Source organism: Budorcas taxicolor, chromosome X, assembly GCF_023091745.1.
Source record: "Budorcas taxicolor isolate Tak-1 chromosome X, Takin1.1, whole genome shotgun sequence".
In the NCBI taxonomy this organism is placed as follows: Eukaryota; Metazoa; Chordata; class Mammalia; order Artiodactyla; family Bovidae; genus Budorcas; species Budorcas taxicolor.
In genome coordinates, this window is record NC_068935.1 from 18487839 (window position 1) to 18505422 (window position 17584).

The window sequence follows — 17584 nt, forward strand, 5'->3', positions numbered from 1 at the left end:
GGAGGTAATGAAGATAATGGCGACCTCCTTCAAAAGGCCTCATGCATGCACTGCTACACTCAGTGCCCCCAACCCTGCAGCAGGCCACCACCAACCCACACCTCTGCTGGAGACTCCTGGACACTCCCAGACAAGTCTGGGTTGGTCTCTTGTGGGGGTCACTGCTCCTTTTTCCTGGGTCATGGTGCACACAACGTTCTGTTTGTGTCCTCCAAGAGTTTATTTCCTAGTCCTGTGTAAGTTCTGGCAGCTCTATGGTGGGATTAATGGTGACCTCCTCCAAGAGGGCTTATGCCATACCCAAGTCTTCTGCATCCAGGGCCCCTGCCCCTGCGGCAGTCCATTGCTGACCCGTACCTCCACAGGAGACACTCAAACCCAGTTCTGTCTCAGTCTATGTGGGATCTCTGGGTCCTGGTGCACACAAGGTTTGTTTGAGCCCTCTGAGTGTCTCTGGTGGAGATGGAGTGTGATTCTAAACGTGAATTCACCCCTCCTACCATCTTGCTGGGGCTTCTCTGCCCTTGGACGTGGGGTATCTCCTCAGGGCCGCTCCTGCGCTGCACAGTCATGGAAACCAGTATTGGCCAACACGCTCCTGTATTCTTGCCTGGAGAACCCTGCTCCCTGACAGAGAAGCCTGGCAGGCCACAGTCTCCAGGGTCGGAAAGAGTAGGACACTACCAAAGCGACCCTGCATGCAGAGGCACAAGACTTTTTTTGCCTGTGGCAGCTCTGCCCCAGTGAGAGTTGAGGGTGAAGCTGGCACAGCTGCTTGGCTTGCGGGGACCCTGGCAGCACCAAGTGTGCAGGGACACGGACTGCCTCCACCACAGGAGTTGTGGCCCCATCAGAGTTCTTTCTCAAGCCTCTTGTAGCTGGCGATCAGAAGGCCTCGTTGGCCAGTCTTTCTCCATAGCTCCACCCATTTAGGCACGTAGAGGGCTTCCTTGCCTGGGGACCTTCTCTGTTGTTTGGCACATCAGGCACATATAGGGGCCCCCCTGGCTGGAGTTTTACTCTACATTGGCACATCAGGCACTTAAAGGGGCACCCTGGGTGGGGTCCTACTCTGTAGTTCAGTGCGCCAGGTGCTTGCTGGGCCAGCCTCTCTATTGTTCAGCTGCCAATGCTGGCACTGTGGGGAGAGAGGCTATGGTGATGGCTCCATCCCCAAAAGTGACTCAGCAGTATCGCCTAGCTTCCATGGCTGCCTGGCTTTCCTCCACAGGCATTTCCCACCACAGTCTCCTTCCTCACATCCCCTTGATAAGTCTCTCCACAGTTACAGCAGCCCTCACTTTGGGATTGCTCCACAATCCCTAAACTCTAGCTACCAGCTGCTGCACCTTCCAGGGGATCTGCATCCCCGTCTTGGGTATGTATGGTTGCAAGGACTGTCTGATTCTCATTCCATTTAGGCTGCCACAGATCAGCTGTTTCACTCTCAGCCTTAAATGCTTCTCCTCTGACTCAGACAATTGCCCTGATGTGGGGATAGGACCCCTGCTTCAGTTCCCCCACCTGCCGAGGGCAGGTCCAGTCCTACTAACACTCCTGTTTTTGCCCCTAGTTCCTTCATCCTACCAAGGTTTGGGTGGGTCTATATATTATTTTCCGCTGGTCAATGACTCCTGTCCGCTCTCAGCTGGTGTTCTGCATGCACTTCTGTGTCTGAAGGTGTATTCCTGATGTATCCATGGAGAGAGATGTACTCCACGTCCACCTATTCCTCTGCCATCTTCTTCTCCTGTATGAATTTTTTAAAAGTTTAAAAAACCAGGAAATTAGAAAATTGAAATGTGTGTGAAATTTTTGTTTTGCCAGTTCTGTACTATATATCAGTCCTCATTTATATATTTAAATGTTTGATTAACTAGGATATGTGGAAAATATGTAAATGAACTGGAATACATGGGGAAAGTATACTAGAGGTAGTGGATGGGTATATCGGTTTCTTCACTCTATCTATTGCATATCACACATAAACTGCTTATGAAGAACTCCATAGTACACTTTGGGAGAATAAGAATAAACTGGGAAATGAAATTGCTAGGAAAACAATTTAGAACTTACCAAACTCTGTCATGACTGACCTAAAGAAAACACTATAGCTGGGGTCAAGAGGTTGGAATTTTGTAGATCCTCTTAGCTTATCTCTCATTGTTTTGCGGAGAGTCAAATCCTTCACAGATTTCTACATCCAATAACAGTGGTACTGATAAATTCTTTTTTAACTTTAAATTTTTTATGGATATATTCATGAGTTGCAATATTATATTTGTTCAGGTTTACAACATAGTGCTTCAGTTGTTTTATATATTATACTCTGTTTACATTTATTATTAGATAATTAGTATATTTCTCTGTGCTGTACAGCATATCCTTGTTGCTTAAAGTTCAAAATGAACGGTTTAAAATATAATGAAATATTAAGTTCTAAATTAAAAAGGACTGAAATCGCAGAGTACTTTCTCTCTTTCCAAGGATGTAGTAACCTTGAAATCAATCTTTTAAAAAAGAAATAGGAGAATAGAATTATGGACAGAGGGAAAGGGGAGGAGAGGGTGAGATGCAAGGAAAGAGTAACATGGAAATTTATATTACTATATGTAAAATAGCCAACAGGAATTTGCTGTATGGCTCAGGAAACTCAAACAGGGGCTATGTATCAACCTAGAGGGGTGGGATGGGGACAGAGTTCCAAAAGGGAGGGGATATATGTATACCCTAGGCTGATTCATGTTGAGGTTTGACAGAAAACAGCAAAATTCTGTAAAGCAATAATCCTTCAATAAAAAATTAATTAATTAAAAAATAAAAAATATCTCAAACAAACAAAAATAAAAGGAACAGGAAAATCACCAATTAGTTTGAAATTCAGCAATATACTTATAGAAATAAAAATGTCAGTGCACCAAGAAGAAAACACATGGACATTAAATTCAGTAAATACTATCATAAGCAATAGCAGCCAAATACTTGAGGTAGAAGAAGAAGTCATCTTATTTCTCTTAACTGCTGAACATCCTCCTCATTTTGATGCAAGGAGCTAGACGCATGTCCCACAACAAGAAGTGGATGCATGCATGTGCACTAAGTCTCCTCAGTTGTGTCCCACTCTTCGTGGCCCTATGAACTGTGGCCCACCAGGCTCCTCTGTCCCTGGGAATTATCCAGGAAAGAATACTGGAGGGGGTTTCCATGCCCTCCTCCAGGGAACCTTCTCCATCTAGGGACAGAACCTGGGTCTCCTGTGTCTCCTGCATTACAGGCAGGTTCTTTACTACTGGCACCACCTGGGAAGACCCAAGAAATGGATGTGTGCATGCTAAGCTGCTTCAGTCGTGTCTGACTCTTTGAGACCCTATGGATTGTAACCCGCTAGGCTCCTCTGTCCATGGGACTTTCCAGCAAGAATACTGGAGTGGGTTGCCATGCCTTTCTCCAGGGCATCTTCCCACTCCAGGGATTGAATCCATGGCTCTTATGTTTCCCACATAAGAAGGCAGGTTCTTTACCACTAGCACCACCTGGGAAGCCCCAAGAAATGGATGCCTGTACTTAAATCGCGATGGTTAAAAGTAGGTGCTTAAATGGAAAAACATCAGGGAAACTATCACCCCAAGTTCCCACTCCATCTCTAGGCTGAGTGTCACAGGAAGGTTGTTATTTGTTCATCTCTCCTCACTTCACCATACGTTTGGCCAATTGCTTTGGCTCATGGGCTACCAGTCCCTCATTGGCTGCTACTGTGGAGACTGTGGCTACATTCTGTGTCACTGGACTATCCCATCATCCCTGCAAGTGTGCAGTTCAGTCAGGATTTTCGTTTCTTTTTTTTTTTTTTAAAGCAAAATGTTCTAGGTTGCAAACAAAAAATAGGATCAGAGAAATCTGGATAAGGTAATTTCAGAAGATATGGTGCTTGATTCCAGAAATTTAGAATTTTCTTATTTTACACTGTGTTTGAGTCCTACTTTACACATGGAAGTGAATTGGGATTGAAAGAATAGAATGGGGAAATGTGATTTTTATGTCTGCTACTGCTGGTGCAGTGGTCAAGAATCTGCAATGCAGGAGACGAAAGAGACACAGCTTCTATCCCTTGGTCAGAAAGATACCCTGGAGTAGGAAATGACAACCCAGTTCAGTATTCTTGCTTGGAAACTTTCAAAGAGATAGGAAGCCTGGTGGGCTCCTGTCCATGGGGTCAGAAAGAGTTGGACATGACTGAGTGACTGAGCGCACGTGCGCACACACACACACACACACACACACACACACACACACACACACACTGCTCTTTGTGAGCCTGTGTGCTACCTTGCTTCAGTGGTGCTCGACTCTTCACAGACCCTATGGACTGTAGCCCACCAGGGTCCTCTCTCCATGGGATTCTACAGGAAAGAATACTGGAGAGGGTTGCCATGCCCTCCTCCCGGGGATCTTTATGACCCAGGGATGGAACCTGCCTCTCCGGCGACTCCTGCATTGCAGGCAGATTCTTTACTGGTGAGCCACCTGGGAAGACCACACTGTTTTTTATCAGTTGCTATACCCATATAAAAATCTCTGGATGATACCTAAATATAGATGGGAGGATGAAAATGGAAAAGGCCAATGAAACTTTTAGGGAAAGAATTTTGACCATAAAGATCCCTAAAATCACTGAGAAACCGCGAATAGAAATAACCATTTAGGAAAGTGACGAGTTGCAATATGTTAAGAAAAAAGTACACGATTTTCCATCGAACAAATGACACAACCGACACATATTGAAGCAAAGTTAATGAGGTTTTTAATGTTTTCTTTGGGGTAGAAATGTTTTAAAGATTAAATGTAGGGCCTAAGGGGAGAACCCTTAAGTCTGGTTTGCGATGGTCAGACAGTCCTGGGGCAGTTCATCTGCAGGTGTGGTATCTGATGACCGACTTGGTGGCCTCGGACGTGGCATACTTGCCGAGCTCCCCAGGCAACAGAAGACGCACAGCTGTCTGGATGTCTTCGGTCATGATGGTGCAGCGCTTGTTGCAGTGGGCCAGGCGCCCGGCCTCTTCGGCAATCCGCTCGAACATATCTTTCACAAACGAATCCAGGACGTTCACGGACTCACGGGAAAGACTCAGGCCTGTATGTACTTGCTTCAGCACTCTAGGGAAATAGGTAGCAAAGCTGGAGAAATTGCCCTGATGGCAGCGGCGGCGACGGCAACGGCGGCCCTTAGCTGTCTTCTGCTTTGCCTTTCTTGGTTCCACATCATACGGCTCTGGTTTGGAGGTCTCGGCTTTCGCCATCTCCGTTTCAGAGGGCTCAATTTCGGAGGTGCTGGTTTCTATGGTGATCACGTCTTCCTCATGGCTGTCAGAGGATGGTGCAGACACGGTAGAGCCACCATTCTCCATAGCGCAGCCCAGAAGAACAGTGAGGCGGTTGAAGGCCGTTGGTCGAATTTATAGGCCCGGCTTTCCCTGACGTCACAGACACTGTCCATATCTGATTGGATGCAAGGCAGGGGGGCCTGTTACTATGGCAGCCCATGTCACGTGACACCGGACGTCCCACCTCCCAACTCCTGCCATGCCCCTCCCCCGTGTTTAACCCCCAGTCCGCTAAACTCCCCTGGTGGCTCTGATGGTAAAGTGTCTGTCTACAATGTGGGATACCTGGGTTCAATCCCTGGGTTGGGAAGATTCCATGGAGAAGGAAATGGCAACCCACTCCAGTACTCTTGCCTAGAAAAGCCCATGGGCGGAGGAGCCTGGTGTCCATGGGGTCGCAAAGAGTCGGACACGACTGAGTGACTTCACTTTCACTTTCAGCCAAACTCAGTGAAAGTCACCTAAATTGAAAAATGAAATAATCAGTTAAAGCTTCCTGAGAGAGTATGACAGACCTCCATAGCTCCAGCTCTTTCAGGCATCAGAGTGACTCAGGTCACTTGGTGGACATTTTACTCCAACACAAAATCTTCTCCTGGTTGACCTACAGTGGCATGAGCAGAATGTCCTGGCTTCCCCAGCAGAGTGCTCCTGAAAATCATAGGAATGAAATAAACAGCTATTATCTCCAAAATTTATCAAAACCAGTGATCAGTATGAAGAGAATGACAGAATCCCATTCTCCAAATACAGAACACAAACAGAAATAGGAATCCTTACACATACACACTAAAAATATTTAACATTTTGCAAATTATAAATTGTTTTCTTAAACATTATTTAGGTCCCCCAAATACCACACATACTGGAATTGATTAATGATTTATAGTGGTTATTTCTCAAAAAACGATCACTCTTATTGCTGAAAAGCCACTAGGGTGAGAGAAAATGAATAAAAAAAGAGAGAAATAAGACACCTAGAAATAAACGTACCTAAGGTGGTGAAAGACCTGTACTTAGAAAAAATAAGACCCTGATCAAAGAAAGTGAAGATAATACAAACAGAGGGAAAGGTTTAACTTGTTTATGGATTGGAAGAATTCATATTGTTAAAATAAACATTCTATCCAAGCCAATCTACATACTCAATGTAATTGCTATGAAAATACCAGGGCATTTTCCACAAAACTAGAACAATTTTAAATTTTGTATGGAAAGATGAAAGACCCTGAATCGCCAAAACCATCTTAAGGAAGAAGATCAGAACTGGAGGAATCAGGTTCCCTGACTTTGAACTATATCAGAAAACTACATTAATCCAATCAGTATAGCATTGGCACAAAAACAGACATGTGGAACAGAACAGAGAGCCCAGAAATAAACCTATATGCTTATGGTCAATTAATCTATAATAAAAAAGACAAGAATATACAGTGGAGAGAAGAAAATCTCTTCAATAAGTGGTGCTGGGATAATTGGATAGCTACATTTTGGATAGCAAAGTAAACTGAGAACATTCTCTAACAGCATATACAAAAATAAACTCAAGATGGACTAAAGACCTAAATATAATACATATATTATGTAGGAAGTCATTTTAAGAAGCAGAATCCATTAGATATTTTAATGAGCTGTGTTTCTTTCACATTTGTAAATTCAGAAATTCAATGAACATATCAGTTATAAAAAAACACTAAAAATACAAAACAATTGGGTTTTAAAGAGATAACTGGGACCTCAAAGGTCTCTGATACAGAGGAAATCTAGGATGGAGAAGGGAAAAGCAGTCTGATGTTGAAGACTGGAAGGGGGAGTAACACTAGTACTTATTCACTTCAGTTGATGATTGAGGAAGTAAGAGAGCCTAGTAAGCAATCACCGTGCAATGTTGTGGTTCACTGTAAAGGCAAAATAAGGGGAATGGCTTCACGGCTGTGTTAACAATTGCAAATCTCAACTCACGGATGATGGTGTTGATAGGATAGGCATACCTCATTCAGAAACCTTTTCAACATTACCATTGTTTATGGATTCACTTATAAAGAGGACCCCAACACAGCATAGAAGTTAAGTGCAACAAAAAATTCAGGAGAAAAACTCATTTCACACTGCCTAGAATCAGAAGTTTCTACCCTAACTCATTCAGATGATCTAATGTCATTCTTTTCCAGCCCTTATTCTCTTGTTTGTTTTTTTTTTTTTTTGAGGAATGAATCATATGCTTTATTTTTTAATTGTTCATTAAATGGTTTATAAAGTCAGATCAAGATATTGGTCTATTCCTTCACAGTATCCCACAAATAAGGAGTGATGGGATTATATCAGATTATAACATTCCTTTTTCAATTTACTCATGACAGTATACAATGAAAGTGGAAGGCAGATCCTCGCATGTTAGAGAAGTTGTGTTAATGTTCCCGTTAACATCCTGGTTTAAGTGGAGCACCAGGGTAAGTTGTTCTAGGTAGCACTCATGGCCTCCACCAATTTCCCCAGCATTCTGTATACCATTTCCACCAATCAACTCTTAGATGTTTCAAACCAAAAGGCTCCCATTCAGCTGTGTACAGAAGACAAGACACCAAGCCTGGTCACCCTTGGGATAATTTATAGTCTGGAAAATGACAGATGAACCATGATCAAAAAACCAAGTGAGGATTTTTAAGGAAGCTTTGACAGAAATATTGAGAAAAACATCTAATTCAACTCCAGAGAAAAGTGATACCAAGGGAAAATAAAGTCTTAACTGATGTTCTGAATATTCTCTTGTTTTTGAAGTGGAAAACCTTCATGATTTTCAGCTTAACATCACAGGGATGGTGAGGGCATTCAGTCAGAGAAGCTAAAAAGTTCACGTTGACTCCATGTCAGCCAAGGAGGGACTCAAACTGGTAGCCACAGTCACTGAGCCACACTACAGCGAGGTTATCCTGACTAAACCAATAATAGTCTTCCTGGGGTGTTCGGGTCTGGAGACAGTAGTGTAAGAAGTATGATTATTTATCTACTTTATTGTTCATTTTATAAAACTAATATCATTTAAATAGTATATAAGTATTAGAAAATGGTCAAATAGTAAAGAATCCACTTGCAATGCAGGAGACTCAGGTTCAATCCCTGGGTCCAGAAGATCCCCTGAAGTAGGCAATGGAATTCCACTCCAGTGTTCTTGCCTGGAAAATTCCATGGACAGAAGAGCGAGGCAGGCTACAGTCCATGGAGTCACAAAGAGTCAGACACGACTGAGTGACTAATGCTTTCAACACTTTCAAGTATTCTAGAGCTCCTGTACAAAATGCTAGTGATTGGGTCAATTAAACACATTCATTTATTGTCTCATACTTGTGGAGGCTCTAAGTCCAAATCAAGGTTTCATCTGAGTTGGATCTTACACAAGGTGTGAATGCATAAGGGCCCTCCATTCCTGGCCACTTTCCTTGGCTTGTAAATAGCTGAAATCTCCCTATACCTCCCCACATTTTCTTCCCTATATGTATGTATCTATGTTTGATTTTACCTTTTCCAGTTCAGCTCAGTTCATTTCAGTTGCTCAGTTGTGTCCGACTCTTTGCAACCCCATGAATCACAGCACGCCAAGCCTCCCTGTCCATCACCAACTCCCAGAGTCCACCCAAACCCACGTCCATTGTGTCGGTGATGCCATCCAACCATCTCATCCTCTGTTGTCCCCTTCTCCTCCCGCCCTTAATCGTTCCCAACATCAGGGTCTTTTCCAATGAGTCAGCTCTTCGCATCAGGTGGCCAAAGTATTGGAGTTTCACCTTCAACATCAGTCCTTCCAATGAACACCCAGGACTGATCTCCTTTAGGACGGACTGGCTGGATCTCCTTGCAGTCCAAGGGACTCTCAAGAGTCTTCTCCAACACCACAGTTCAAAAGCATCAATTCTTCAGCACTCAGCCTTCTTTATGGTCCAAATCTCACATCCATACATGACTACTGGAAAAACCATAGCCTTGACTAGACGGACATTTGTTTGACAAAGTAATGTCTCTGCTTTTGAATATGCTATCTAGTTTGAGCATAACTTTCCTTCCAAGGAGCAAGCGTCTTTTAATTTCATTGCTTTAGTCACCATCTGCAGTGATTTTGGAGCCCAGAAAAGTAAAGTCAGCCACTGTTTCCACTGTTTCCTCATCTATTTGCCATGAAGTGATGGGACCGGATGTCATGATCTTCGTTTTATGAATGTTGAGCTTTAAGCCAACTTTTTCAGTCTCCTCTTTCACTTTCATCAAGAGGCTCTTTCCCTATTTATTTGGATATAGCTCATTTGGATTAAGACCTATTCTAATGAACATATTTTAACTTGATTACTTGGTAAATACTCTATCTCCAAATATGATCACATATGAGTATGAGTGTTTATGGCACAGATACATTAATTTTAGAGGCACAAAATCAGCCCATAAGAGATATGCATTTTCAACTAATTGTGAGCATATCTCCTGCCTCTTCCATCTTATTAAGAGAACACTGGTGACCACTTAGGAGAAGCAAGGTGGCCCCACCACAGTCATTTTCACAATTCTGTGAATGTTCAGTAATTTCATTTTAGTATTTTATTTCTTCTTTCCTCTGTGAGGGAGAAGATAATTTGTCATTCTCAATTGTTACAAAATATTCTTTACACCTACAGTTGTAATTATTTCCTATTTTGTAGGATATAAGAGCCTGTAAAGTACACCACTCTCAGCCAAACATTGAGATAAAATCCTGATAATCCATGAAATCAAACTTTTCCTGAGCCCTTCAGGAAAGGGACAGGGCTCTATAGGACAGAAAAACAGAAGACTTTCTTTAAACTGGCAAAACCTCATGAGATAAAGAAAAAGAATTGAGGTCCTCATTTCACGCCAGTCAGAGTGGCTGCTATCCAAAAGTCTACAAGCAATAAATGCTGGAGAGGGTGTGGAGAAAAGGGACCCCTCTTACACTGTTGGTGGGAATGCAAATGAGTACAGCCACTATGGAGAACAGTGTGGAGGTTCCTTAAAAAGCTGAAAATAGAACTGCCATATGACCCAGCAATCCCATTGCTGGGCATACACACTGAGGAAGCCAGAATTGAACGAGACACGTGTACCTCAGTGTTCATCGCAGCACTGTTTACAATAGCCAGGACATGGAAAAAAACTAGATGCCCATTGGCAGATGAATGGATAAGAAAGCTGTGGTACGTATACACAATTACTCAGCCATTGAAAAGAATGCACTTGAATCAGTTCTAATGAAGTGGATGAAACTGGAGCCTATTATACAGAGTGAAGTAAGTCAGAACGAAAAACACCAATACAGTATATTAATGCATATATATGGAATTTAGAAACATGGTAACGATGACCCTATATGCGAGACAGCAAAAGAGACACAGATGTATCGAACAGTCTTTTGGACTCTGTGGGAGAAGGCCAGGGTGGGATGATTTGAGAGACTAGCATTGAAACATGTATATTATCATATGTGAAACAGATCACCAGTCCAGGTTCAATGCATGAGACAGGGTGCTCGGGGCTGGTGCACTGGGATGACCCAGAGGGATGGGATGGGGAGGGAGGAGGGAGAGGGGTTCAGGATGGGGAACACATGTACAGCCATGGCTGATTCATGTCAATGTATGGCAAAATGCACTACAATATTGTAATTAGCCTCCAATTAAAATCAATAAATTAAAAAAAAAGAATTTGGCAATAAGCCCCCTCAAGAAGTTCATTCTGTACTATTGAAAATTAAAATGAAGGAATTTGAAGGGAAAAAAGATCTTACACTGCAACCTAAATTAAAATCAACCACGAAATCCAGTGCATACCTTATTGTTGCAGCAATTAGAAATTGGAGTATCTGCTGGAAAAAAAATTCAGAAATGGAAACTCTGCGCAGGTACAGGTGACTTCTAGGAGAAACAAGTGTGAAATTTTCAAGTTCAAAAGTGTGAACTTTTCAAGTCACACTTTGAAAAGAGTGACTTCAGAAAATGCCTTAATGTCTATGTTGCTAATAGTTGCTGCTTCAAAACATCAGTTTTTCTTCTTATGAATCAGAAATGCATTACCAAGCTGGATTTAGAAAAGGCAGAGGAACCAGAGATCAAATTGCCAACATCTGCTGGATCATCAAAAAAGTAAGACAGGTCCAGAAAAATATCTCATTTTGCTTTATTGAGTATGCCAAAGCCTTTGACTGTGTGGATCACAGCAGACTGTGGAGAATTCTTCAAGAGATGGAAATACCAGACCCCCTTGTCTGCCTCCTGAGAAATCTGTATGCAGGTGAAGAAGCAATAGATTGAAATGGACATGGAACAACAGACAGATTCCAAATCGGGAAAGGAGTATATCAAGGCTGTGTATTGTCACCCTGCTTATTTAACTTATATGCAGAATACATCATGCAAAATGCTGGACTAGATGAAGCACAAGCTGGAATCAAGCTGGGAGAAATATCAGTGAACTCAGATATGCAGATGACACCATCCTTATGGCAGAAAATGAAAAGGAAGTAAGAGCCTCTTGATGAAAGTGAAAGAGGAGACTGAAAAAGTTGGCTTGAAACAACATTCAGAAAACAAAGATCATGGCATCTGGTCCCCTCACTTCATGGGAAATAGATGGGGAAACAGTAGAAACAGTGGCAGACTTTATTTTGGGGGGCTCCAAAATCACTGCAGATGGTGATTGCAGCCGTGAAATTAAAAGATGCTTACTCCTTGGAAGGAAAGTTATGACCAACCTAGACAGCATATTAAAAAGCAGAGACATTACTTTGTCAAACAAATGTCCATCTAGTCAAGGCTCTGGTTTTTCCAGTGGCCATGTATGGATGTGAGAGTTGGACTGTGAAGAAGGCTGAGCGCTGAAGAATTGATGCTGAAGAATTTGAACTGTGGTGTTGGAGAAGACTCTTGAGAGTCCCTTGGACTGCAAGGAGATCCATCCAGTCCATCCTAGAGGAGATCAGTCCTGGGTGTTCATTGGAAGGACTGATGCTGAAGCTGAAACTCCAATACTTTGGCCACCTCATGTGAAGAGTTGACTCACTGGAAAATACCCTGATGCTGGGAGGGATTGGGGGCAGGAGGAGAAGGGGATGACAGAGGGTGAGATGGCTGGATAGCATCACCGACTCGATGAACATGAGTTTGAGTGAACTCCAGGAGTTGGTGATGGACAGGGAGGCCTGGCGTGCTGTAATTCATGGGGTCACAAAGAGTTGGACACAACTGAGTGAATGAACTGAACTGAACTGAAACTATGGTGGAGGTAATGAAGATAATGGCGACCTCCTTCAAAAGGCCCCATGCATGCACTGCTACACTCAGTGCCCCCAACCCTGCAGCAGGCCACCACCAACCCACACCTCTGCTGGAGACTCCTGGACACTCCCAGACAAGTCTGGGTTGGTCTCTTGTGGGGGTCACTGCTCCTTTTTCCTGGGTCATGGCGCACACAACATTCTGTTTGTGTCCTCCAAGAGTTTATTTCCTAGTCCTGTGTAAGTTCTGGCAGCTCTATGGTGGGATTAATGGTGACCTCCTCCAAGAGGGCTTATGCCATACCCGAGTCTGCTGCACCCAGCCATACCCGAGTCTGCTGCTCCCAGAGCCCCTGCTCCTATGGCAGTTCACTGCTGACCTGTACCTCCACAGGAGACGCTCAAACACAGTTTTGTCTCAGTCTCTGTGGGATCTCTGGGTCCTGGTGCACACAAGGTTTGTTTGAGCCCTCTGAGCGTCTCTGGTGGGAATGGAGTTTGATTCTAACCATGAACGCAAAAAAGCAAAATGGCTGTCTGAGGAGGCTTTACAAATAGCTGTGAAAAGAAGAGAAGTGAAAGGAAAAGGAGAAAAGGAAAGATACACCCATCTGAATGCAGAGTTCCAAAGAATAGCAAGGAGAGATAAGAAAGCCTTCCTCAGCGATCAATGCGAAGAAATAGAGGAAAACAATAGAATGGGAAAGACTCTTCAAGAAAATTAGAGATACCAAGGGAACATTTCATGCAAAGATGGGCACAATAAAGGACAGAAATGGTATGGACTTAACAGAAGCAGAAGATATTAAGAGGAAGTGGCAAGAATACTGATAACTATATAAAAAAGATCTTCACGACCCAGATAATCACGATGGTGTGATCACTCCCCTAGAGCCAGACATCCTGGAATGTGAAGTCAAGTGGGCCTTAGGAAGCATCACTATGAACAAAGCTAGAGGAGGTGGTGGAATTCCAGTTGAGTTATTTCAAATCCTAAAAGATGATGCTGTGAAAGTACTGCAGTCAATATGCCCGCAAATTTGGAAAACTCAGCAGTGGCCACAGGACTGGAAAAGATCAGTTTTCATTCCAATCCCAAAGAAAGGCAGTGCCAAAGAATGCTCAAACTACCGCACAATTGCACTCATCTCACACGCTAGTAAAGTAATGCTCAAAATTCTCCAAGTTAGGCTTCAGTAGTACTTGAACCATGAACTTCCAGATGTTCAAGGTGGTTTTAGAAAAGGCAGAGGAACCAGAGGTCAAATTGCCAACATCTGCTGGATCATCGAAAAAGCAGGAATTTCAGAAAAATATCTACTTCTGCTTTATTGACTATGCCAAAGCATTTGACTGTGTGGTCCACAACAAACTGTGGAAAATTCTTCAAGAGATCGGAATACCAGACCAACTGACCTGCTTGTTGAGAAATCTGTATACAGGTCAGGAGGCAACAGTTAGAACTGGACATGGAACAACAGACTGGTTCCAAATAGGAAAAGGAGTACGTCAAGGCTGTATATTGTCACCCTGCTTATTTAACTTCTATGCAGAGTACATCATGAGAAATGCTGGGCTGGATGAAGCACAAGCTGGAATCAAGATTGCCGGGAGAAATATCAATAATCTCAGATATGCAGATGACATCACCCTTCTGGCAGAAAACGAAGAACTAAAGAGCCTCCTGATGAAAGTGAAAGAGGAGGGTGAAAAAGTTGGCCTAAAACTCAACATTCAGAAAACTAAGATCATGGCATCTGGTCCCATCACTTCATGGCAAATAGATGCGGGAACAGTGACAGACTTTATTTTTGGGGGCTCCAAAATCACTGCAGATGATGACTGGAGCCATGAAATTAAATGCTTGCTCTTTGGAAGAAAAGTTATGAGCAACCTAGCCAGCATATTAAAAAGCAAAGACATTACTTTACTAACAAAGGTCCATCTAGTGAAAGCTACGGTTTTTCCAGTAGTCATGTATGGAAGTGTGGTGTTGGAGAAGATTCTTGAGAGTCCCTTGGACAGCAAGGAGATCCCACCAATCCATCCTAAAGGAAATCAGTCCTGAATATTCATTGGAATGACTGATGCTGAAGCTGAAACTCCAATACTTTGCCCACCTGATGTGAAGAACTGACTCATTAGAAAAGAACCTGATGCTGGGAGAGAATGAAGGCGGGAGGAGAAGGGGACAATAGAGGATGAGATGGTTGGATGGCATCACCGACTCAGTGGACTTGAGTTTGAGTAAACTCTGGGAGTTGGTGATGTACAGGGAGGCCTGCAGGGCTGCAGTCCATGGGGTCAGAAAGGGTCAGACACGACTGAGCGACTGAACTGAGCTGAACTGAACTGATCATAATCTGCCAGAGCCCAGTCCCTGTTCCTTTCCCCACCTCAAACTTATAAGCAGAGATGTTTAAAGAGTCACTCACCATCTACATCGAGCTGGGCTATCATATGCCCAAGTACTTAAGACGATTTTGTCTGCTGTAAGATGGCAGTTCAAGTTTCTCCAGGCGCTGCTGGCCCATGGGTAAACATAAGGTCCCATAAGCAGTAAAAGGGCTTCCCAGGTGGCTCAGTGGTAAAGAATCTGCCTGCCAATGCAGGAGACTCGGGTTTGATCCCTGAGTTGGAAGACCCCCTGGAGGAGGGCATGGCAACCCACTCTAGTATTCTTGCCTGGAGAATCCCATGGACAGAGGAGTCTGGTGGACTGCAGTCCATGGGGTTGCAAAGAGTTGGACATGACTGAGCCACTGAGCACAAGCAGTAAAAACTCACTGTCACTGATGCCTGTGCCTACCTGTGTGTTACAGAACCTCAATCCTTTGAAGGTTTCCTCCTCTAATTTGTGGAAGAGCCTGGCAGTTTTCCCATACTCTGATAGTCCTCTCCTGTTGTTTCATTCCTACCCTACCTCATGGACATCTGCTGCCCACATGGTCATGCCAGAGCAGCCGCTCTGCCCAACCCCACCTGGTGGAGGGAGCCTCTGGCTAATGAGAATATGGAGGCTCCTGCAGGGTTGGTGTGTGGCTCACCATAATCCAAGTCCACAGATCTCTTCAAAACCATTATCTTCCAGGTGAATAGATCCTAGGGACTGTCTCCAAACTTCCAGTTCTGGGGCCCAAGTGGAGAGCAAATGTCACCTTGGCTTGGTCCTCTACCCTTCTGTCATCCTCTCCCCAACAACCTGGTCCCTGTCTTTGCCCCTCAGGGACCAACAGTATATAGAACCTTCTCCTGAAGATCATTTCTGCTGTGAAAGTATAGGGTTGGGCTGACATTGAATGGCTATGCCTCAGACAGTTTCTAAACATTTCTGTATCCCACTTTGAGACTGCCTGAGATCCCACAACACTAGACTAGTTTCCTTAGATCAGATATAGGTTGCCTTCCCCTCACTCTTTCTAATAAGCTTGAGGCATTCTCAACCTTATTCTCCAACCAGAATATTACAGGTAAAATAACTGGCCCTCCTTCAGAGATATAGAGAAAATTTTTCTTCTGGACATATGTTTCCTTCCTTTACACCTGGTCTGAAAGCTCTGCAAATTTCAAACAGATGGGAGGGGGAAGCAATCAGTTCAACCCTTGGTGATTTAATGGGGGATTTATAGGAAAATAGACATTGTATTGTAGGAGGTTGAAATGACCACTGGAGGAGGAGACTTGACTTTGAATACCTCTGTCTCTGCCTCTAACAAACTAGGTAGTTCTAGACAGGCCTCATTACCTCTCAGAGCTTCCGTTTCCTCTTCTCCAAAATGGGGTTAATCATCACCATCCTGCTAACCTCACAGCATCATGGGACAAATGTTGTGAAAGTGTTTGGAAAAATCAAATGCACGATATACAAATATAAGATCTTTTTATTACCCTTACACCTAAGCTCAGCCCTGAGGAAGTTGGGGAGTGGGTAGGATAGGGCTAGTTGGGACATAATCAGCATCTAGTCTCTTCAGAGATGCTGTCTAAACTGTGGGGAAAGATCTAAAAGTAAACCCTTGGCTGAAGACTGGCATAAGACACACTTTAATGGTGACATCTGTGGAGCATTTATCAGGGGTCCAAATTCTGGACTACCTGCTTTATCTCTATTATCCTATGTCATCTTCAAAACAACCATGTGAAGTGGGTGCTCTCATCAGTCCTATTTTATTTTATTCTTTTACAAAGAATCTCTGGCACAAAGAGGTTGAGTAAGTGGCCCCAGGCTAAAAAGGAGCAGAGCTGGGATTTGAGCACATGGAGTCTGACCACAGAGCCCCACACGTGACCACTCCACGATATGGGCACGGCTTCATTATTTAGAGCCAGATGGTCACTGTGAAGGCTTACCCTGTCACCCGGGGCAATTTTGCCACCCAACAGTAGCCAACATTTGAAGTTCATAGAGTCTGAGGCCTGAGCAAAAGTGGCCCTGCTTTCTTCCTTCCCCATCTTAGATCCAGATGTGAATTCTCCCGGGGTATTTGAGAAAAGTCTTTCATATTCAAGGAAAAGAATCAATCATTGAGGGATGGTACTGAATTCAGAAGGTTCTGCCCAGGGGCTAGTTGCAGCCCCAAAGTAGAACAGCCTCTGTTCTGGGCTCTGGTCACAGAAGGAAGGTAAGATTCTCCCCTGTGCATCACCCCATAGAGGAAAAAAAATGCATTTTGGACCCCAGCATATATGGAAGGGTATAGGACTCTGAAAGTGGAAGGAATTTTTGTGGCTACAGCAGGAGCTGTTTTTTCTTTCTCAGCACTTATTTTCCCCTTTCCCACTCCTCTCTCAAGAAAGGGGGATGGGGGGAAATGGATAAGTAAGGAAGATGATCAATCATTTGGATATTCTATGCCCTTGTCTTCCAATGTCATCCTCTTCTGCCTTCTCCCACCACACCTTGGGAAGTGATCCTATTAATAGTTCTAAC

General features: G+C 43.7%; 1 protein-coding gene across 1 annotated transcript; it reads right to left on the minus strand.

Annotated features, from left to right (window-relative positions):
- Window positions 1-4904: 4904 nt before the first annotated feature.
- On the minus strand, window positions 4905-5405 carry LOC128070377 (late histone H2B.L4-like). The gene has a single exon (XM_052663695.1). It carries the CDS (start codon window positions 5403-5405, stop codon window positions 4905-4907), a length of 501 nt encoding a protein of 166 aa, XP_052519655.1.
- Between the last annotated feature and the right edge of the window lie 12179 nt (window positions 5406-17584).